Source organism: Salvelinus alpinus, chromosome 6, assembly GCF_045679555.1.
Source record: "Salvelinus alpinus chromosome 6, SLU_Salpinus.1, whole genome shotgun sequence".
NCBI lineage: Eukaryota > Metazoa > Chordata > Actinopteri > Salmoniformes > Salmonidae > Salvelinus > Salvelinus alpinus.
In genome coordinates, this window is record NC_092091.1 from 37646106 (window position 1) to 37670693 (window position 24588).

General features: G+C 41.9%; 1 protein-coding gene across 4 annotated transcripts in view; it reads left to right on the top strand.

Annotated features, from left to right (window-relative positions):
• The first annotated feature begins 1690 nt into the window (after positions 1-1690).
• The window catches only part of LOC139578657 (CMP-N-acetylneuraminate-beta-1,4-galactoside alpha-2,3-sialyltransferase-like), a 100554-nt gene continuing 77656 nt past the window's right edge, over positions 1691-24588 (top strand). For 3 of the 4 annotated variants that reach the window (XR_011675590.1, XM_071406566.1, XM_071406568.1), the window contains exons 1-3: positions 1691-1923; positions 5098-5224; positions 19565-19607. Coding sequence is in view for 3 of the 4 variants with exons in the window: in XM_071406566.1 (XP_071262667.1) it covers positions 5107-5224; positions 19565-19607 (161 nt within the window). In the remaining variant the exon portion in view is untranslated. The remainder of the gene's footprint in view (positions 1924-5097; positions 5225-19564; positions 19608-24588) is intronic. The other variant, XM_071406567.1, reaches the window with a different exon arrangement.

Sequence of the window (24588 nt, forward strand, 5' to 3'; positions counted from 1 at the left end):
ACACAGAACGTTTGAGATTAAGTTCAAAGAACCTGTCATTGCTTGAATTCATAAGACAATTTTTACAGAACTGTATACGATTTTGAAGGTCATACAGTGCATTTGAAAAATTCAGACCCTTTGACTTTTTGTCACATTTTGTTACGTTACAGCTTTATTCTAAAATGGATTAAATTGTTTTTTCCCCCCCTCATCACACCATTGCAGCAGCGCAAAAGATTCGGGGCTGACCCAAACAGTCAGCTCCTGGTAACGTCCATGCTGTACACCACCATGGTCGCCAATACCCCATAATGACAAAGCTAAAACAGGTTTCTAGATTTTTTCATCTAATTTATAAAAAATAAAACAACTACCTTATATACATGTATTTAAGACCCTTTGCTATGAGACTCAAAATTGAGCTCAGGTGCATCCTGTTTCTACAATTTTATTGGAGTCCACCTGTGGTAAATTCAATTGATTGGACATGATTTGGAAAGGCACACAGCTGTCTATATAAGGTCCCACAGTTGACAGAGCAAAAACCAAGCCATAAGTATAGCTCTGCGACAGGATTGTGTCGAGGCACAGATCTGGGGAAGGATACCAAAACATTTCTGCAGCATTGAAGGTCCCCAAGAACACAGTGGGCTCCATGGAGTTTGCCAAAGGGCACCTAAAGGACTCTCAGACCATGAGAAACAAGATTCTCTGGTTTGATGAAACCAAGATTCAATGATTTGGCCTGAATGCCTAGCGTCATGTCTGGAGGAAACCTGGCACCATCCCTACAGTGAAGCATGGTGGTGGCAACATCATGCGGTGGGGATGTTTTTCAGCGGCAGGGACTGGGAGACTAGTCAGGATCGAGGGAAAGATGAACGGAGAAAAGTATAGAGAGATCCTTGATGAAAACCTGCTCCAGAGCGCTCAGGACCTCAGACTGGGGTGAACGTTCCCCTTCCAACAGGACAGCAACCCTAAGCTCACAGCCAAGACAACGCAGGAGTGGCTTTTTTTTCTCAATGTTCTTGAGTGGCCCAGCCAGAGCCCGGACTTGAACCCGATTGAACATCTCTGGAGAGACCTGAAAATAGCTGTGCAGCAACGCTTCACACCCAACATGACAGATCTGCAGAGAAGAATAGGTGAAACTCCCTAAATACAGGTTTGCCAAGCTTGTAGCGTCATACCTAAGATGACTTGAGGATGTAATCACTGCCAAAGGTGCTTCAACAAAGTACCCAGTAAAGGGTCTGAATACTTATGTAAATGTGATACTTTTTTTTTTTTTTTTTACGTGTTTTGCCTTTGTCATTATGTGATATTGTGTGTAGATTGATGAGGGGGGAAAAACAATTTAGAATAAGGCTGTAATGTAACAAAATGTGGGGAAAGTCAAGGGGTCTGAATACTTTACAGTACAGTAGCCCAGCCTTTACAAAAATAACAGTTGTATATTGTTCTGTTTATGGTTTGCACCAGCTCTCACACAGGTTGAATGTCATTTGTGTTTAGCCAGCATTGCTCATTGTTTTTGAATGTAGACAAGAAAATGAGAAGTGCTGAACAGCCTTATGAATGTATGATTATCTTTCCTATTTCTGCTTTTCTATTTGAATCCAATGCACTGACATTCACGTCGCAACAACGTGACTTCTTTCCACCCACACAACTAGCGACATTGTAGCAGTGTGCCACAGATTTGGCGTTTCAGAGATGTTCCCTCCCACTGTCAATGTTGGGTCTACTGTGTTGTGTGTGCTGATGGTGCAACTGTACAGTGACCGCTATTTACCTTTTGAGGAGGGTTACACATACACTCGCTGTTGGATATCAATTTGAAATTGACGCCGGAGATGGACAGCTAGCTCGCATATAAAGACGAAATGTTTATCTTAGCTATCAGTCACTTCTGGGACACGCATCATCAAAGAAACGGTAAGGACACAAAAGGTGACAGTTAGCATAGCGCTAGCTAGCTTCTGCACTGTGACCAGCCATGCTTCATTGCTTAAATAGTAACGTTAGAATGTGATAGAATGTAAAGTAGATACAGGTATTTAACATATCGACAAGCCTGTGCAATACATTTTTGGTCTTGCGCTTTGTTTCTGTTCACTGTAAGCAATGCTGTTCGTTTAGCTAGCTAGCTGGCTTAGCTGTCCCTCCATGTCCAGATATACCTGACAGCTACCTAGCTCACTGAGCTATAATAAGAACGACCTAGCTGGGCTGGCGACCATGGTGGTGCACAGCATGGACGTCACCAGGACCTTGCTTTCTGGGCTGATTTTGGGTCAGCCCCGAATCTTTTGCGCTGCTGCAATGGTGTAAAAAAAAATGTAGTCAACTGAATGCGCCACTTACCACATAGAGCTGTGGTTACGTGAAATTCCCGAAGTCATCCAACTGTTATAATCAGGGGTATAGTGCTGCTGGTGCGCAGTAGAGCGACGCTTCGCCAAGATCACTTAATTATTAATTAGTATTTTACATAAACGTAATATAATAGCATGATAATATCAGACTACTATTATACCAAAAACACCATGTAATTTAGGATGAAATGTTGAATTGTTTTTCTCATTCGATGCCAGAGTTTAACTCCATCGGCTCTAAAATTCGATTAGTTCGGCCGGTTAGCCACACTTACATCAACATTATTCAAGATCACCTGTAAAACGTGAAGAATTATCATTCACGATTGACAGTGATGATGGCGTAATTTATAATAAAGTAGGCCTAATTTGGGGTTTTAGGATTAAAAAAACTACTTTTTCCTTTAGCCACTTACAGTATGTGTCGGCATAGGCAATCATGCAATTAGGCTGGTACATTGTATGCATATTCTAAAATGATTTTATACATAGGCTCCATGTCGGTACCAACTTTCATTCAGAAATGATGGCTAATAACGTTTTTTTGAATGGTTATATCTATATAAAAAATAGCACTGCACCACTGGTTATAATAAATGTAAAGCAATTGCCATGTGTGGTCAACTGATAATTCCAGCACCATTTTGATTGGGAGAGCGTCATTGCACTTATTTGAGACAATCATGGGAACTCATCTCGATAAATAAAAAAATAGATATGGATAAATCAATCAATGTCCGATTTTTGTTTAAACTAAATCTCCGTTTGGATATTTGGTCACAATTAGGATGGGAAATGTTAGCTAAATCGAGGTGAGTGCTGATGATCATTAGTCTAGCAATTGAAAGCGATTTTGTCCACACACACACACATTACCTGATGAGCATCCCTGATGTTTTCCTGAACTTTCCAATACTTTTGTGATGCATTTCAGTCGCTTAGCCTACTGATGCGAATACACATTTGTACACTTTTCACATAGGCTATTCAAGTCATTTGACATATGTTTGTATTGTTTAAAATGTTAATGAGGCCTACATCGTTTCCATAACAATGTAGCTGAAAACACTATCGGCTTCATTGACTTACTGAATTTATTCTCTTGTAATTGTAAGCGAGGCTACTTGCTGATATATTATTTTAAATATTATTGTAACAGTAAGCCAACCTACACAGTAACCCATGTTATGTGGTTACTGACCACAATCGATTGAATTAATAATACGTGTTGATTATTTGGCATTGGGGAGAGCATCGCTCATGGAAGAAAACAACGATGAAGGAAGGGGTGCTGGATTTGCCAAATTATAATTACTCCTGACTCTATAAAAAAATAAATGAATTGAAAATACTACTCCAGCATAATTTAGCTACAGAGGATCGATATATATATATATATTTAAATAGCTGTAAATTATGTTTTGTCACATTATGAGCGCATAGGTGTAACCGATGTGAAATGGCTATGTTACATAAGCCTAGTCTACTGTCGGGAATGCATCAATTGGGCAGCCCGCACAGCAAATATAAAACAGTTGATTGTTGATGTGTGGCTTTCAATGAACAGCAGGCAGGCAGCAGCTAGAAGGTATTTCGCAATATTTCAAAATACATTTGCGGGGGGGAAAATCTGTTTGAATAGGTTAGTGCCACTGGAAAGTTGGTGGACTATAATTTCCTCCTCATATTATAGGCCTAAAATCTGTGTAGGCCTATCCACTATTTTCATTGGCCTATGCTATTGGTTGCATTTAAGACATTTGTTTTATTGATCTCAGTATGTACATGTCAGAGTAGCTTGTCATTTGATCATTTGTGTGGTATAAAAAAAACATATTATTGTAATGTCTCCATTCATGTAAAATTACAGGAAATTATTTTAGAAACGTCACTTTTTTTCCTAGGACCCACCAGCCCCTTAGCCCTGGTCTTTATGATTGAGCCCCGATTGTTATGACATTCTTGTGACGGCCCTGGCGCACAGGCCAGGTGGTGCCAAGGCAGGGGGTGCGGTAGCGGAGGAACGCTCAACTCCGTTCTCTTAAATCGAGTGGTCGAGCGATTTGCTAGCAACAACATTAAGTCATCAGTCGATACTTTTAAAAATGCCTATTCAGAAAACGCTTACCTGCAACTGCGGCCCATCATACTTTTAATAAAATATTTTATGGAATACAACCAGCGACTTTTTCCTAATTTGTGTTGCTCAACTGGAGATGTCTTGACTTGTCTTGACTTTTGCGCTGAGTTGAAAACACAAATTATGAAAAAGTCGGTGTTTGTAATTTATTCGATAAAAAAAAAAGTAAAGTATGAATATGATCACTATGTGGAAGGATCATTGTTGTACAGGATAAACATAGGTACAGATAAGAGTCTTCAGAATTGACATTTTTACAAGTATCAACTGATTGTTGTTGTTAGCACATCCGCAACCAGTTATCAAAACTCAAACCCCGCCTCGATATTAGAGAACAGAATGTTCCTCAATTAGGGGTGCAGTTGAAGTTCTGCGCAATCAATGAACCAAACCTGCTGCTATTCTATCCTGTTATATTATTTTGACACTATTCTATAAAAAGTGCATTTTAATTCCATATATTGGATTGTATCATATTCTATGCTATTATATTCTCTTTCCTATTCAAAAAAAATATCTATGCATTTTGAAATTGAATTTATCCTGATAACAATCAATCCCCTTCACCTACAATGTGGATGGTGCCATGTACAGTAGGAGGTGATGAGAATCATGAAGCCAACCCGTCACCTGCTCCTGGTGCTTTGTCCCATGGTGGTCCTGGGCTTCCTCTACTACTCCTCTGGGAGACTGCACCCCTGGGGCTGGGGACATAAATCACGTAAGTACAGTATAGCAACTACCCATGTCCTAGACTGAGTGCCAGTCTGTTTGTGCTATCATGCCAAATCATTGTTACTCATTGTCATGCCAAACATGTTTATAATGAGTATGATGCGCCAAGCTTTGCCCCCACCCCCACTCAGCATAATGTTTCCTGTCATTGTAGCAGCATGTTTTGTGTATACTACTTCTTACCAGAAGGGGGAGCTAAGAGACTAAGGCAACTAAGGAAACATGGAACTGAAAGATGTACTGTATATTCAGTAAATTCAGAAATCACGTAACTAAACTAAACAAAATAAACTACACTATAGAACAAAGAAATTATATAAAACAAGATAGTAAAAAGCTTAAAGTACCTTAAATTAAATTCTAGGCAAAAAAAGCGAAAAAGCTTCATCCTTCATTGAGGTAGATGGCTTGTTCGTAACAAAACCCTTTGATATTGCCAACCACCTGAATATAATTTTTTTTGACAAGATTTGCAAACTAAGGCATGACATGTGAGCAACAAATGCTGAGCCTTTTTATTCATGCATAACGGACCAAATAATGAAAGACAACGACTGTAGTTTTGAGTTCTGCAAAGTTGGTGTGGGAGAGGTGAAAATATTGTTGCTATCTCTAAATAAGGATACACCACCTGGTACCGACAACCTGGATGGTAAATTTCTGAAGTTGGTAGCGGGATACATTGTGACTCCTGTTTGCCACATCTTCAATTTAGGCCTAGAAGATAGTGTGTGTCATCAGACATGGAGGGAGGAAAAGGTCTTTCCACTATCCAAGAATACCAAAGCACCCGTAATGGTTCAGACAGCCGACCAATCAGCCTGTTACCAATGCTTAGCAAACTTTTGGAAAAAATCGTGTTTGACCAAATACAGTGATATTTTACAGAAAACAAATAAAAAACAGACTTTCAGCATGCTTATAGGGAAGGGCACTCAACATGCTCGGCACTGACACAAATTCCTGATGATTGGCTGAAAGAAAATGATAAGAAGATTGTGGGAGCTGTTTTGTTAGTATTCAGTGCAGCTTTTGATGTCATCGATCATAACCTCTTGGTGAAAAAACGTAGGCGTTATGGATTTACATCCTCTGCCTTATCATGGATTGACAGTTACCCGAGTGTGGTGAACCACAAGGCCAGCTGGCTTGGGTAATTATTGTTTTCTGTTTTTACTAATGACCTTTCACTGACCTTGAATAAAGCCTGTGTGTCTATGTACTCTGACAATTCAACCGTATACACGTAAGCTAAGACAGTAAAATAAGTAACTGACACCCTTAACATAGAGCTCCAGTCAGTTTTAGAATGGGTAACTAGCAATAGGCTGGTGCTAAATATCAAAAAAACTAAAAGCATAGTTTTCGGGACAAATCACTCACTCAACCCTAAACCTCATCTAGATCTATTACTTAATAATGTGACGATTGAGCAAGTTGAGGAGAATAAACTGCTAGGTGTAACCCTAGATAGCAAGCTGTCATGGTCAAAACATATAGACTCAATGGTTGCTAAAATGGGAAGAGGTCTGTCCATGATAAGGCATTGTTCTGCTTTCTTGGCATCTAAATCAACCAGGCAGGTCCTACAGGCTTTAGTTTTATCGCACCTAGACTACTGCCCAGTTGTCTGGTCATGTGCGGCAAGGAAGGACATAGGAAAATTGCAGTTGGTCCAGAACAGAGCAGCACGTATTGCGCTTAGATGTACACGGAGGGCGAATGTCAGTGGTATGCATGTCAATCTCTCCTCAGAGTTGAGGCGAGATTGACTGCATCACTATTGGTCTTTGTGCAAGGTGTTGATGGGTTAACGGTACTGAATTGTCTGTTCAAGCAGTTGTCACACAGTTCGGACACTCATCGGTACGACACAAGACATGCAGCCAGAGTCTCTTCACAGTCCCCAGGTCCAGAACAGAGGCTGGGAGACGCACAGTATTAAATAGAGCCATGAATACATGGAACTCTCTGCCACCCCAGGTAACTCTAGCAATAAAACCAGATTAAAAAACCAGATAAAAGAACACATTACGGCACAATGGGGACTGTGAAGAGACACAGACATTTTTATACATTTTGTATTGTATTTTGCATTGTATTGTCTTATGTTGTTATGTACACTGAGTGTACAAAACATTAGGAACACCTTCCTAATATTGAGTTGCACCCCCTTTGCCCTCAGAACAGCCTCAGTTCATTGGGGCATGGACTCTACAAGGTGTCAAAAGTGTTCCACAGGGATGCTGGCCCATGTTGACTACAATGCTTCCCACAATTGTGTCAAGTTGGCTAGATGTCCTTTGGGTGGTGAACCTTTCTTGATACACACTAGAAACTGTTGAGCATGAAAAACCCAGAAGCGTTGCAGTTCTTGACACAAACCGGTGCGTCTGGCACCGACTACCATACCCCGCTCAAAGGCACTTACATTGCGTTCGGAAAGTAATCAGACCCCTTTACTTTTTCCACATTTTGTTTTGTTACAGCCTTTTTCCTCATCAATCTACACACAAAACCCCATAATGACATAGCAAAAACAAGTTTTTAGAAAATTTAACAAATGTATTAAAAATACAAAACAGAAATATCACATTTACATAAGTATTCAGACCCTTTACTCAGTAATTTGTTGAAGCACCATTGGCAGCGGTTACAGCCTCGAGTCTTCTTGGGTATAATGCTTCAAGCTTGGCACACCTGTATTTGAGGAGTTTCTCCCATTCTTCTCTGCAGATCCTCTCAAGCTCTGTCAGGTTGGAGGGGGAGCGTCGCTGCACAGCTATTCTGAGGTCTCTCCAAAGATGTTCCATTGGGTTCAAGTCCATTAGCTGGGCAACTAAAGGACAATGAGACTTGTCCCAAAGTCACTCCTGCATTGTCTTGACTGTGTGCTTAGAGTCATTGTCCTGTTGGAAGGTGAACCTTCACCCCAGTCTGAGGTCCTGAGCCCTCTGTAGCAGGTTTTCATCAAGGATCTCTCTGTACTTTGCTCCATTCATTTTTCCCTCGATCCTGACTAGTCTCCCAGTCCCTGCCGCTGAAAAACATCCCCACGGGGCCTCCCGGGTGGCGCAGTGGTCTAGGGCACTGCATCGCAGTGCTAGCTGCGCCACCAGAGTCTCTGGGTTCGCGCCCAGGCTCTGTCGCAGCCGGCCGCGACCGGGAGGTCCGTGGGGCGACGCACAATTGGGCTAGCGTCGTCCGGGTTAGGGAGGGTTTGGCCGGTAGGGATATCCTTGTCTCATCGCGCTCCAGCGACTCCTGTGGCGGGCCGGGCGCAGTGCGCGCTAACCAAGGGGGCCAGGTGCACGGTGTTTCCTCCGACAGATTGGTGCGGCTGGCTTCCGGGTTGGAGGCGCGCTGTGTTAAGAAGCAGTGCGACTTGGTTGGGTTGTGCTTCGGAGGACGCGTGGCTTTCGACCTTCGTCTCTCCCGAGCCCGTACGGGAGTTGTAGCGATGAGACAAGATAGTAATTATTAGCGATTGGATACCACAAAAAAATTGGGGAGAAAAGGGGATAATTTAAATAAATAAATAAATTAAATAAATAAAAAATTAAAAAAGAAGAAAAAAAAAAAGAAGAAAAACATCCCCACAACATGATGCTGCCACCACCATGCTTCACCGTAGGGATGGTGCTAAGTCTCCTCCAGACGTGATGCTTGGCATTCATGCCAAAGAGTTGAATTTTGGTTTCATCAGACCAGATAATCTTGTTTCTCATGGTCTGAGAGTCCTTTAGGTGCCTTTTGGCAAACTCCAAGCGGGCTGTCATGTGCTTTTTACTGAGGACTGGCTTCCGTCTGGCCACTCTACTATAAAGGCCTGATTGGTAGAGTGCTGCAGAGATTGTTGTCCGTCTGGAAGGTTTTCCCATCTCCACAGAGGAACTCTGGAGCTCTGTCAGAGTGACCATCGGGTTCTTGGTCACCTCCCTGACCAAGGCCCTTCTCCCTGATTGCTCAGTTTGGCCGGAGTCTTGGTGGTTCAAAAATCCTTCCATTTAAGAATCTTGGAGACCTTCAATGCTGCAGACATTTTTTGTACTCTTCCCCAGATCTGTGCCTCGACACAATCCTGTCTCGGAGCTCTACGAGCAAATCCTTTGACCTCATGGCTTGGTTTTTGCTCTGACATTCACTGTCAACTGTTGGACCTTATATAGACAGGTGTGTGCCTTTCCAAATCATGTCCAATCAATTGAATTTACCACAGGTGGACTCCAATAAAGTTGTAGAAACATCTCAAGGATGATCAATGGAAACAGAATTTACCTGAGCTCAATTTCGAGTCTCATAGGAAAGGGTCTGAATACTTGTGCAAATAAGGTATCTGTTTTTTATTTTTAATATATTTGCAAACATTTCTAAACACCTGTTTTCACTTTGTCATTATGGGGTTTTGTCTGTAGATTGATGAGGAAAAACATGTATTTATTCCATTTTAGAATAAGGCTGTAATGTAACAAAATGTGGAAAAAGTCAAGGGGTCTGAATGCTTTCTGAATCTTTTGCCTTGCCCATTCACTCTCTGAATGGAACACATACACAATCCATGTCTCAATTGTCTCCAGGCTTAAAAATCCATCATTAACCTTTCTGCTCCGCTTCATCTACACTGATTGAAGTGGACTTAACAAGTGAGGTCAATAAGGGATTATAGCTTTCACCTGGATTCACCTGCTCAGTCTGTCATGGAAAGAGCTGTTCCTAATGTTTTGTACACTCAGTGTATGATGTATTTTATGTGTTTTATTTGTTGTGTATTTTTTCCTGTTTTGACCCCAGGAAGAGTAGCTAATTGGGCATCCCAATAAAATATTAAATACTAATACTACATCAGGCATGTGCATATGTAAATAGGCTGCATCGCAGATTGAGATTGCAGTGGTGGGCTCATCTGAAACACCGTGAAACCAAAAACCGGACTAGGCTACTTAATAAGTTGGAGTTGCAAAACTGCAGTGTATTTTAACAAATGCTGTGACATGATACTAATGGATTATCAATCAATTTATTTGATGCGACTATACTCTATATACTCTGTCCTTTTCAGTTGTGTATTTTGTCCCCAGAATGATTTTGAATCTCCAAAGGCTGTTTGTTTATTGTCATTAGCAATAAACGGACATGTTTTATCACACCATGTAGTAATGTTGGAACCAGCTAGAGCTGGTGCCTCTACTTCTCTATCTATTATTTGCACAACCATTATTTTGTGTCTTTAATTTGTGATGGAAAGCTTGAATATCTTTTTCATGCGATATTGCGTCTGCCCTACTCTTTCATAGCATAAAGACAAGCACTTTTGTATACAAGCATTAGCCATCTAGCGTCTCACAGATTCAACTTGATTCACTAAAGCATTCAATTGCATGTTTTGCCGTTTTTTTTTAAACGATTGCAAAATAATTTGGTATGGTGTGCTCCACTGAACACAACTTGGGTGTCTTTCTTGTACAGTAATCTTGTTCCCAGACACTTCTGCCCAAATGTGGGAAGAGTCTGGTGGACCAACGCGTCAAACTTGGCCTTCATTAGCCAATACAGAAAGACCGGGAGTTACTACCGGCGCATAGGCATTGGCTTAAATCGGGTTAAGGCCAACTTTGAATCGTTGATTTCCCAGGCGTACATGTGCTGTGCACAATCGCCTGTGGACGAGGTTACTTGTAAAGTAACTAGTTGATACTTTTAGTGGTAGAGGGCAATGTTTCCTCTTTGCCGTCTTTCACATGTTTATTTATTTATTTTTATTTCACCTTTATTTAACCAGGTAGGCTAGTTGAGACCAAGTTCTCATTTACAACTGCGTGCCCTGGCCAAGATAAAACAAAGCAGTGAGGTAGGATACGGGAGGTAAGGAAATAAATAGGCCATAGTGGCGAAATAATTACAATATAGCAATTAAACATTGGAGTGATAGATGTGCAGAAGATGAATGGGCAAGTAGAGATACTGGGGTGCAAAGGAACAAAATAAATAAATAACAGTATGGGGATGAGGTAGTTGGATGGGCTATTTACAGATGGTCTACGTACAGATGCAGTGATCTGTGAGCTGCTCTGACAGCTGGTGCTTAAAGTTAGTGAGGGAGATATGAGTCTCCAGCTTCAGTGATTTTTGCAGTTTGTTCCAGTCATTGGCAGCAGAGAACTGGAAAAGAAAGGCGGTCAAAAGGGCGAATTGGCTTTGGGGGTGACCAGTGAAATATACCTGCTGGAGCGCGTGCTCCGGGTGGGTGCTGCTATGGTGACCAGTGAGCTGAGATAAGGCAGGGCTTTACCTAGCAAAGACTTATAGATGACCTGGAGCCAGTGGGTTTGGCGACGAATATGAAGGATCGGTAGGATAGTCAGTTTTACGAGGGTTTGTTTGGCAGCATGAGTGAAGGATGCTTTGTTGCGAAATAGGAAGCTGATTCTAGATTACATTTTGGATTGGAGCTGCTTAATGTGAGTCTGGAAAGAGAGTTTTCAGTCTAACCAGACACCTAGGTATTTGTAGTTGTCCACATATTCTAAGTCAGAACCGTCCAGAGTTGTGATGCTGGACGGGCAGGCAGGTGCGGGCAGCGATCGGATGAAGAGCATGCATTTAGTTTTACTTGCATTTAAGATCCGTTCGGAGGCCACGAAAGGACAGTTGCATGGCATTGAAGCTCGTCTGGTGGTTAGTTAACACAGTGTCCAAAGAAGGGCCAGAAGTATACCGAATGGTGTCATCTGCGTAGAGGTGGATCAGAGAATCACCAGCAGCAAGAGCGACATCATTGATGTATACAGGGAAAAGAGTCGGCCCGAGGATTGAACCCTGTGGCACCCCCATAGAGATTGGCAGAGGTCCGGACAAAAGGCCCTCCGATTTGACACACTAAACTCTGTCTGAGAAGTAGTTGGTGAACCAGGCGAGGCAGTCATTTGAGAAACCAAGGCTGTTGAGTTCGCCTGATAAGAATGTGGGGATTGACAGAGTCGAACGCCTTGGCCAGGTCGATGAATACAGCTGCACAGTATTGTGTCTTATCGATGGTGGTTGCGATATCGTTTAGGACCTTGAGCGTGGCTGAGGTGCACCCATGACCAGCTTGGAAACCAGATTGCATAGCGGAGAAGGTACGATGGGATTCGAAATGGTCGGTGATCTGTTTGTTAACTTGGCTTTCGAAGACCTTAGAAAGTTAGGTTAGGATAGATATAGATCTGTAGCAGTTTGGGTCTAGAGTGTCTCTCCCTTTGAAGGGGGGGATGACCGCGGCAGCTGTCCAATCTTTGGGAATCTCAGACGATACGAAAGATAGGTTGAACAGGCTAGTAATAGGAGTTGCAACAATTTTGGCGGATCATTATAGAAAGAGAGGGTCCAGATTGTCTAGCCCGGCTGATTTGTAGGGGTCCAGATTTTGCAGCTCTTTCAGAACATCAGCTATCTGGATTTGGGTGAAGGAGAAATGGGGGAGGCTTGGGCAAGTTGCTGTGGGGGGTGCAGGGCTGTTGACCGGGGTAGGGGTAGCCAGGTGGAAAGCATGGCCAGCTGTAGTGAAATGCTTATTGAAATTCTCAATTATCTTGGATTTATCGGTGGTGACAGTGTTTCCTAGCCTCAGTGCAGTTGGCAGCTGGGAGGAGGTGCTCTTATTCTCCATGGACTTTACAGTGTCCCATAACTTTGGGACACTGTGCTACAAGATGCACATTTCTGTTTGAAAAAGCTAGCCTTTGCTTTCCTAACTGCCTGTATCGCGGGGGCTACTCGATGCTAATGCAGTACACCACAGGATGTTTTTGTGCTGGTCAAGGATAGTCAGGTCTGGAGTGAACCAAGGGCTATATCTGTTCCTGGTTCAACATTTTTTGAAGGGAGCATGCTTATTTAAGATGGTGAGGAAAGCACTTTTAAAGAATGACCAGGCATCCTCTGCTAACGGAATGAGGTCAATATCCTTCCAGGATATCCGGGCCAGGTCGGTAAGAAAGGCCTGCTAGCTGAAGTGTTTTGGGGAGCGTTTGACAGTGTTGAGGGGTGGTCGTTTGATTGCAGACCCATTACGGATGCAGGCAATGAGGCAGTGATTGCTGAGATCCTGGTTGAAGACAGTATTTGGAGGGCAGGTTGGTTCGGATGATATCTATGAGGGTGCCCGTGTTTACGGATTTGGGGTTGTACCTGGTAGGTTCATTGATAATTTGTGTGAGATTGAGGGCATCAAGCTTAGATTGTAGGATGGCCGGGGTGTTAAGCATGTCCCAGTTTAGGTCACCTAACAGCACGAGCACTGAAGATAGATGGGGGCAATCAATTCACATATGGTGTCCAGGGCACAGCTGGGGCCAGAAGGTGGTCTATAGCAAGCGGCAACAGTGAGAGACTTGCTTCTGGAAAGGTTGATTTTCGGCAACAGTGAGAGACTTACTTCTGGAAAGGTTGATTTTTAAAAGTAGAATCTCAAATTGTTTGTGAACAGTCCTGGATATTAAGACATAACTCTGCAGGCCATCTCTGCAGTAGATTGCAACTCCGCCCCCTTTGGCAGTTCTGTCTTGTCGGAAAACATTATAGTTAGGGATGAAATTTCAGGGGTTTTGGTGGTCTTCCTAAGCCAGGATTCAGACACGGCTAGGACATCCGGGCTTGCAGAGTGTGCTAAAGAAGTGAATAAAACAAACTTAGGGAGGAGGCTTCTAATGTTAACTTGCATGAAACCTAGGCTTTTACGGTTACAGAAGTCAACAAATGAGAGCGCCTGGGGAATGGGAGTGGAGCTAAGCACTGCAGGGCCTGGATCTACATCACCAGAGGAACAGAGGATGAGTAGGATAAGGGTACGGCTAAAGGCTATAAGAACTGGTCGTCTAGTACATTCGGAACAGAGAGTTAAAGGAGCAGGTTTCTTGGCACGGTAGAATATATTCAAGGCATAATGTACAGACAAAGGTATGGTAGGATGTGAATACAGTGGAGAAAACCTAGGCATTGAGTGACGATGAGAGAGATATTGTCTCTAGAAACATCATTTAAACCAGGTGAGGTCACCGCATGTGTGGGAGATGGAACTAAAGGGTTAGCTAAGGCATATTGAGCAGGGCTAGAGGCTCTACGGCGAGATAAGACAATAACCACTAACCAAAACAGCAATGGACAAGGCATATTGACATTAGGAGAGGCATGCGTAGCCGAGTCATCATAGGGGTCCAGTGAGTAGCTAGGCGGGCTGGAGACACGGCAATTCAGACAGCTAGCGGGCCAGGGCTAGCAAGCTAGCAGAGGGGCCTTAGAGGGATGTTGCGATGGAAGAAGTCTGTTGTAGCCCCCTCGTGCAGTTATGTTGGCAGACCAGTCGTGATGGATCAGCAAGGCTCCGTATAGTAAAAGGGTCCAGGCCAATTGGCAAAATAGGTATAGTGTCCAAAGAAATTGGCCGATGTACCTCTTCAGCTAACAGTCCGATATGCTCTAGACAGCTAGCGGGCCGCGGCTAGTAGGCTAGCAGATGGGCATTCAGGGGACGTCGCGATGGAGGAGCATATTGAAAAAAAACTTGGGCAGATTACGTCAGTAGTCCAGTCGTGATGGATTGGCAGGGCTCCGTATCGGCAGTAAAAGGGGTCCAGGCCAATTGGCAAGATGGGTATTTTAGCCCAAGGAGTGGCTGATGGACCTCTTCAGCTAGCCGGAAGATGGGCCTAGCATAGGCTAGCTCCAGGCTAATTGGTGCTTGCTTCAGGACAGAGACGTTAGCCAGTAGTGGCCACTCAGCTAGATAGCTACGTAGATCCAGCTGAAAAGGTTCAGAGTTTGCGGTAGGAATCCGAAGCTATAGAGAAAAATAAGTCCGATATGCTCTGGTTTGAATCGCGCTATGCAGACTGGCAAGAGTTGTCTGGGCTAAATGTTAGCTGATGGCCGCTCTGACTACTAGCTAGTAGCTAGTTAGCTGGCTAGCTTCTGTTGGGGGTTCCGGTTGTAAAGTAAAGAAAATAGCAGATCCATACCACATTGGGTGAGGCGGATTGCAGGAGAGTATGTTGAAGTTGAGGTTAAGAAAAATATAAAAAAATATATGCGAAGAAAAAATATATTAAAAGATATATACACGGGTCACGACAAGACAAAGACAGAGACGTCTGACTGCTATGTCATCTTGGATTTTTGTTTTGCAGTTAATCTGTAGTTCATTTGTACCATCACATTCTCCAGTAAAAACATTCTGGGGGGTTATTGTACACAAACCTGTTGATGCATCACCTGTCTCAGTAAACACACAAATGACAGTGCATCCCAAATGGCACCCTATTTCCTATGTAATGCTATATAGTGCACTACTTTTGCCCAGGGTCCTGGTCAAAAGTAGTTCACTATGTAGGGAATAAGTTACCATTTTGGTCATCAACGAGATGTTATGAGATATTAGTGCTAACTGACATAGACAGCAGAGGCGGTTGGGCTTTTATCTAACAGCTTGTTGTAATGGACTAGATATTTGTGTCGAATAACACCAAGGTGTCTGGGATTTATTAGAATCATGTCTTTGGCAAGGAGACTTTTGTTTTCGAAATCTCCTTGGCAAGGCTCTTTTTCAAATAATTATTATACTGTTAAATAATGTTATTCCAGCCTGAGCTTTTCTCTGCATCATAACAAAATGGTTTAACTTTATTCCTATGCAATTACCGGAATAGGCTAACTAAAGTTATATGTAACAACGTACAGTAGGCCTACAACGTAACTACACAGCTATAGAGCATTACACGACTTTGTCGTGTTTATTTTGTAAAGTTATACATCCATGATGGTTTTTAAAGTTACATGTTTAGGTTGAATGTCTAACTCAGGAGAAACAACAACACTACTCTTCTCTTTCATTCTCTTATGTCCTTCCTCTCACTCTGTCAACTAGCACCCAGGGTCTGTGAAAATACACGTATTTCAAAGCAGAAAATGATTCCTGTACCTCAGGCATATCAGCATTTGTTAGCAATTTGGGAGAGATGTTTGTTCACCGCTCTCCACAGATGCAGGTTGAGTTCCAAGTTCAGAAAAGGGATGGAGGAGCGAGCCAAGCATGATGCCGTAGGGCTTCTTGTTCTCTGACAACCTGAGTCCAGGCTTGATTTGAAAATAGCCCATTATGTAAAAACCAAGTAAACGTTTGGAGATTAGTACATTTAACTTTACTCTGAGTGTTTAAGCTTTTTGGCAGATGAGCCAAAGAAAGAAAGTTGAGCAGGCTAAACAGGTGTCCTCAAACAATAGATCTTATTAGAGCAACTCAACAACCTCACACTCCCTGTCCTGATTTTACGGTACATTTACGCCAACTGCTGTGTCACTGTGGGGTGTGTTGAACTTTCTTTTATGTGGTTTGTAAGGTGTATCTCTTTAAATGGTCCTCATCCCTGATTTGAGGCTGCATCCCTATTCTCTACATAATTCACTACATTTGACCAGAGCGCTATGGGCCCTGGTCCAAAGTAGTACACTACATAGGGAATAGGGTGCCATTTGGGACACAACCCTTATCTAACAGCTTGTTCTACAACAATAGCTTGTTCTCCTATGAACCCACTATCAAGCAATGCACCTCTCAGGAAGTTGTTTGGACTAGGCAGACTGTGTATTATTCACTTGTTTGGACTCCTGAATGTTCAATGACGTGCAAACCAAACCCTTCAACTGTGTAATCTTGATTGAATGACTTCTCTTTTTAATCATCCTGTCATCTGCTTCTCCTACTCTGGACAACAAACAGTGTCGATCTAAGCCCTTTTACAGCTTTAATTTGTTTATTTTCAATAGGGTTATTGCTTGATTTCATGATTTGCAATATCGTCCAACACTTTGTTAAAATGGCAGGCTGAGACGTTTTGAGTTTTGACCCAGTTTTGCCGACAGTGAACGATGATGTTGGTGGTAGAGCCTAGCTGCCTAGGAGCAACAGAACGGGAGATGGATGTGCTCTTCTGAGAGAGGGTGCTAGTAGTGTTAGTGGAAATGATGAGGGTAGTGGTTAATATGGCTTCTTGTTTATGTCACACCCTATGACTAACACCACTCAATCAACCACCTGTTTTCACACTGTGTTTTCCACATAGAAATAACATTTCTACAGCGAACATTCCCATTCAAGTCATTGTTCTGTGATGGATAGGCCCATGGCAAGTAATTATATTTCTGCGGTTTTCCCTTGGATAGGAGGGCGTTTCCAGCGATATCTAACGGAACACTTACTACCCTGGGGCTTAACTCGTTACTTAACTCTTGTGTTTCAGAGAAAGACCTGGATAGTTTTGTCTCCGTGGGACAATTATTTCACTCAGGTAGTATAGATTAAGGTTTAGAGTTAGAGTTAAGCCAACCCTGCCACATATAAACCAGGCATCCATGTTGGGAGGTTTTGTAGATCTTAGGAACTCATATGCATTTTAAAAAGCCTGGCTTTCTCATAGTACTCACTTAGGTGTGCTTACATTTGATTAACAAACATCTAGAATTGAGTGCAACTGCTGTAAATAGTGTATCTGGCATATCAGATGATAATAGTGGTCATTCGCTTTATTATTGAAACTATGTATTTCATTTATTGAAATCCATCACCTCCCAACATTGTAAAACATTTCCTTCCAAACTGGTCAGTCTTCTATGGTATGTCCACATGTTGAAATACAGTATATCTTTCAAAGACAATTATCTTCTATGTAGATGTGTTAATTTTATAGGAAAAGAATGTCTGGAAATGTACAATTTCATTCAGTGTTTCTATTTTGGATGCGTATATAAGACTTCACCTTTAACGTTTTAATGATTCACTGTACATTGAGAACCAGCCTTCTTTAGAATTTCATAACCAAATGTGGATCATTCAACCTCATTAATGACCTTGACATAGGAAATGAAAACCTGCCATCGAAACCCCCATAGTTGACCAAAATCCACCCTGCAGTGAAGAGATATATCTTTGTAAGAGCAGGACCCATGGGCTCCCCTGATTTCCAGACCCCGGAATCTAGAGCCCAGAGGTAGCTGGCTAGAGGCTTGCTGCTTTCCATCAGGAAACTGCTGCTAGAACAAATCTCACTCTCTGCCCAGCAATAATAAGAAACACCTATTTATCTCCTCCCCAACTAACCCACCACGTTTCACAACAAACCTCTCAATCCCATCAGCCCTCCATGAACCTGTCACCACAGCACTCCTCACACACACACACACACACACACACACACACACACACACACACACACACACACACACACACACACACACACACTCCACCACACACTGTGGTCTAGTCTCACACAGCCAGATGGTATTAGATCAACTTACAGCTTTATCTTCATCTTGTTCTTGAAGATCTCCAACTGACTGTCTTCTCTTTTTATTTGTACTTCATTTCCTTTTAAGAAGCAGGGTGCACGGCGTCATTTGCTTTAGCAGACAGATAGCAGCACCATGAAAGAGCTGGATAACTTGAGTAACTAATGAGAGGCCACAGATCTGGCTACTCCAGTGTCAATTTAATTGAACTCTGCCGGGCAAATGTTAAAGATCTGTACTTTCTTGTTGTTGTTGACTGAATGTACTGTTTTGAAAGTGGGTGAACAGTGCTCTGCTGCTTTTTCAAATGCAAGTGTGACCTCTGTTTACTTTTGTTTTAACAGGAAATGTTGGATTCAAAACTATCATTTGTTTTTCTTGTTTTAAACATGGTATTTTGAATGAAGGAAGCTGAGATGAAGTTGTCCTGACCTCAGTAAATCAGTTAAATTAAACCGCATCATTTATCTAGACACATTTGTGTTGCTGTTCCATTCCCATAAGGACATGAGGTCATGTACCAGGCCTGCAAATAAAGGGCAGAGAGGACACAGTCATTACCAGTTTAAAGAACAGCTCCAGTGACCTCTGATATGATGAATATAATATAATGATTGCAGACAGACATGTTTTTATGAAGTTGAAAATGTACCCGTGTCGTAAGAGATTCATATATGTCCATGTCGTAAGTAGAAATAGCTACTGCCTCATGATCCATGACGTTTCCTATGAACCAGGCTCCAACAGAAACTTACCAAAAAATGTAATTTTCTCTCATTGCTTTCCACTAGTTGTTCTTTTAAGCTTCATGGTACCTATGGATCTTAGACCTTGTCTATAGATGATCTACAGCTAAATGAATATGAAAGAAAGTAAACATTGATTACTACACTTTTTGATTTAGTTTGTATTCATCAGTTTTGCAATGTTTCGTTTTGTTCCTTGTTCTCCAGCCATCAACATTATACTTAATCTCGCTCTGTCTCTCTCTTTCTGGCTCTCGTTCTAGTGTATGACAAACAGGGATTCTTGCTGAAGTTGGATGGTAATCTGTAAGTATTCCCTTAATACATTCTCTTTTCCAGTGTGTTGTGTTTTACCCCTTCACCTTGCTTTGTGTGTTTTGGCTACATGACGTTCATGTATGTTTTCGCTAGCCTCGACAGTCATCAAACTCTTAAGACTGTTACTGCTTCGGCTCCTTATCGCAAGTATTCCTAGTTATTTCACAAGATCATTATTTTTGTGTGTTAGTGTGTGTTTGTTAATGATTAAATCGATTAGTTATACGTACGAGCATGATACTAGCAACGTCAAGGTTGTGGGTTCCCTTCTCACAGGGGGGGTCGTTCATTTCATTTCAGCAAGTCATGACACCCAGATTGTTCTGAAATCGTTTCTGTAGTTAGAAAAAAATAAGCGTTCCGGAATCATTATTTTGTGGAAATATTATTTGATCTCTGAGAAGTTAAGCTAATTGATTTCACCCATATTAGCCATTTTAATTTATAGGATTCATTTAATATTCAATAATTATAGTACCTAGCATCTTATTTGAACCAAACTTTTTTCTAACAATGAGTTAGACATGAGGAATCCAAAGAAATGGTCCAGAGACTTGCATTGATTTGTGACACAGGTGCAAATAAAGTTAGCATTTGAAACAGTGGCCAGGTAAACAAAACCAAAGCATGGGTTGCTGTCATACCAGCTCCCCAGCGGACTGCCGTGCAGAAGAAATATCAGCCTGCGCAGAGAAGTACGAGATTGAACTCAACTTTCTAGAGTTTTCTCATTTAGTTAACACTATCAACGTTTTGCTTTACCTTGGGAATTGTGCTCAAATCAGCACAATATTAGCCACTTTCAATGTAACATACCGAAACAAAACAACTATGCAAGACTTAGTATGCAGAACTAACTGCAATAGATTTTATTGTAGGCAGAGTGCATTGGAGTAGGATTCAATTGCATTGACAGGCACGACTCAGCCCGCACTCTACATAGACCGGTATGCCATAACCAGTCAGAGCTAAAGTAGGCCTATATGCAAATATCCATTGCCATATATGGATCTGTGCCATTCACTTTGAACTGTTTTGTGTTTACAGCATGAGCGGTCACGAGTAGACGTGCTTGTTTTGAGATCAAAGCGAGAGCTGCATGTAGCCACCTGTGCACATTTGATCATATTCTTTGCTAGTTAATGAGTTATTAGCCTTGTTGTAGCTAATTTATAGTCAAGAATGTGGGAGTGGTTGCTTCCTACAAGAACACAAAATGTGTGCATTTCTAGACAACTTTGAAAAGCAATTCAGGTAAAGAGCTTTTTTTATGTGTCAAAAAAGGGCAGTGTTGTATTTTGAGACGGTCTTGAATAAGCTAAGTAGCCAATAGGCATAATTTGTCTGGTTCTCTGTAATAATGGTATGGGAATAATAATGCATTTTATTTTGTAAAGTGATTTTCAGTCACCTCCTTGTCTGAAGGACAAGTGGATAAACAGGTTAATGTCAAGCCCGGCATGTTTTTTTCAAAAGTCTCACGGAATGTAGACCTACATTTAACGCCACCCATTTGCTGCTACTGTGGGCTGAATGATAGAACAGCTGTTTCCATGTTAATGTTATGGGATGCATTTTTCTCCATTCTTTTTTTATGGTAGGCCATTCTGATCAAATAGCCACGGTTACTTACTTGGCCACTGTTTAAAACGAACTTAAAGCAGGTACAGCCTCAGTGTTCACAGTAAACGCGCGCCGGAAGTTTGCGTTCAGAAGACGTGAAGTTTGCTCAGTGCTGAAAAATAAGAGGGAACATTGCCAACGAAGCAAGCTAGATCTACTCAGGGTTTTCTAAACGCTAACCAGCTTCAGTTAGCTTCACATTTCAGCTCAGTCTTCATCCGTACTACGGCGGTGGATATTGCTTGTCCCCCTGCCACTAACTCTAGCAGGCATGCAACTGTGCGTGCATGTCACACATGGCTAGTCGAGTGCCAAACTCTTCATTGAGACAATGCTGAAACATCAATCCATGGGCGAGTCAGTGTCACATTTTAATTTGTGCCAAAGTCTAAATGAAAGACAAGTTCTTGCAAATGCAGCAGGCTATGGTGTGAAATAGGCTTTTAGTAGTGCTGTCTTTTATTTGATTACTTATCGTTAATGCCGACTTTGATGTGCTTTTGTGTGCTTATGAATGCACACCTTTTTCCCCCACTCCTATCGATAAAATCATGTTATTAAGTCATACAAAAGTGTTACTGTGCTTGAAGTCTAAAATGCATTCTGTCATTGCTAAATGTTCAATGCAGGGATGGGCAACTTTGATGGGGGTGTGGGGGGTCAACAACAAAAAAACAGTCATCAAGGGGGGCCGCAGTGGCTCGTGGGTCTGCGTACCCACATCCATACCACATGCAGTCAGAGTCTTTTGGGGGCCCCAAGCAACATATTTTTTGTTAATTTCCTGCAATTCTACACGTTTTACCATGGGGTGGAGAGAAATGTTTGCCGTTTTTATTATGCTATCTGACTGAGAGTGACTAACAAAATCAATGGGGGCCGCCCGGTCGGAAATTAGACCATGATTACTGCAAGTTTAGATTGCTGACCGCAAGACTAACTTACAATCTAAAATATTTTAGCTGATGGCTTATTGAGTGACTTTCAGTGATGAACGGTTATCCCAATTTGAGCCCAGAGTTGACAAAAGTTACCTCACTAACTCCTCTAACATGCTTCGTAGGATACCCCTCTGGTCGATAGACTGCTTACAGTTTTTCTGCTTAAGAAAACCAATGTAATTTGAGTGAACTCTCCCTTTAACAATGGGGGGGGCGGATTCAGGTTGTAGGATGGGACAAACCCAACAACTTCAATGACAAATGTCTCTGAACAGGGGGGAAAAAACATCACCAATTCACTGAGAATACTGTACATTACATAGGATGATGAAACAATACTCAGAGCCGCCGCTCCATACTACTTGTTAAATATAGAAAACTGATATTATATACACATTGTTAGTTTAGTTAGGTACTATATTTATTCAATATTATATGGATCTTATGAATTAAAATGGCCAATTTGGGTGCAATCAATTAGGTTAATTAAATTATATTTCAACAAAATAATGTTGCAAGAATGCTAATCTTATCTGTTTCTAACAACATAAACTATTTCAGAACAATCTGAGATGGTGGAACGACCCAGGGATCACATTCATAAAATGCATGCACTCAAACGTGTCTGCTAAGTGGAATAGATTAGTATTACAATGCTATGGTGTTGTGCCCTACTTTTCCCCAACTGATAGTAGTTCCTCTGGCTTGTCTGTTTATTAGACTAAGCTATGGACTGAACAGGTTATTCACAATGAGGTTAAAAGCTGCTGTTCAGAGCAGTAATTAATATCAATGTGTGTGGTTTTCAGAATATGGGCCTGGCGCTCTGGCTTGCGTCCCAAATGGGACCCTATGCCCTTCATAATGTCTACTTTTGACAAGGGCCTATAGGGCTCTGGTCACAAGTAGTGCACTATGAAGGGAATAGGTTTGACTGTCTGTGAGGGCAACCGTTTTTTCTTTACTTCACCAACGACCAGCCCCAACTCGACTAGAAACCATTTTCCTAATAATTTTAGGGGCCTCTTGGGGATATATTTAGCTTGCTGGAAACAGAGGGACACTGTAATTCCCGGGGTACTTCCTGATTTAGTTCCTCGTTTTAGATTTGGTTCATTAAGAAATGATAGCAGCCGTGACTGAATTCAAACGTGAGTTGGTTTAGGGGTGTGGTTTGATGTGGGTGTCTCGTGTGTTCGTAGGTGGTAAGAGTTAAACAAATGATTTAGCCAATTAGCTTCAGCCGGCTGGTGCGTGACCTTGGCAAAGTTGGTTTGACTTTGGATAAACTCGTCCCAAGGCTTGAATTGCTGGCGCATTGAGCCTGGTAACAGTGTGGGACTGTTTGGAATTCAGAGGTTGTGGATTTACTGAGTGACATGTTAATCAATTCAAATTCTGTTAAGAGGTGCGGCTCTAAATCGAGGCGGGAGAGGGTTGTCACTAATTAACACAGCCACAAAGTCATAAACCTTGCCTATTTCTAAAATGCCTCTTCTTAAAATCAGATTTTAAAGCTAACACTAACCACACTGCTAACCTTATGCCTAACCCTAACCTTAAATTATGACCAAAAAGCACATTTTTGTAGTCCATTTTTACTTTGTGGCTGTGGAAGCTAGTGGAAAACAAGATGTTCTATCACATGAACCATATTATTTTGGGGAAGCACAATTTGAGTTGGGCATATAAAGTTTATATGTAAAAACTATTTCTAAGATGCGTACTTTCAGATTTTCGAACTCACTTCCTTAAATCACTTGCGCTGCTTGAACTTTGAAGTCCACAATGTAGGGGGGAGGTTCTAAGGGTTGCACTAGATGGTGATGGACAGAGATTAGCCAATTAAAACTGGCGGCTGTTTGACGCTCCTGCCGTAAGTGCTCATTTGAGTGGATGAAAATAGACTAAGTCGAGGAGTGAAGTTGGGGGAGGTGCATCTGACAGCCAAGTCTGACACGGGTCTGGTTTTCTAACAGCAAGGCTAAGTGCAACATGGCAGCGTTGCCATTCTTTATAAAAGGTTGTTCTCCAGCCACCATATCACACACTTAAACTGAGAATGTATGTGTGTACATTGTACAATAAATTGGTGAAAGAGAACCTAAAATATCACGTTCATTTGTACATTTCTATTGAATACATGAATTGTGGCAAAGTTGGTTCCTGTTTCAGTCACGTCTTTGGTCACGTTCGCGTGGGTCAAAAAAAAGCACCCTAATGATTGGTTGACAAAAGAGCCTCCCACAATGCAGGCGATGACTGCAGGATAAAGTTGGTGAAGAGCCTGACAACTGCAGAGTCGGAACTTGTATCCCCATAATGCAACACACCAACGATGGTCACCAATTTGACAAAAGGGATCCGCTCCGAACGCACCCATAGACTCCCATTCAAGTTCCATT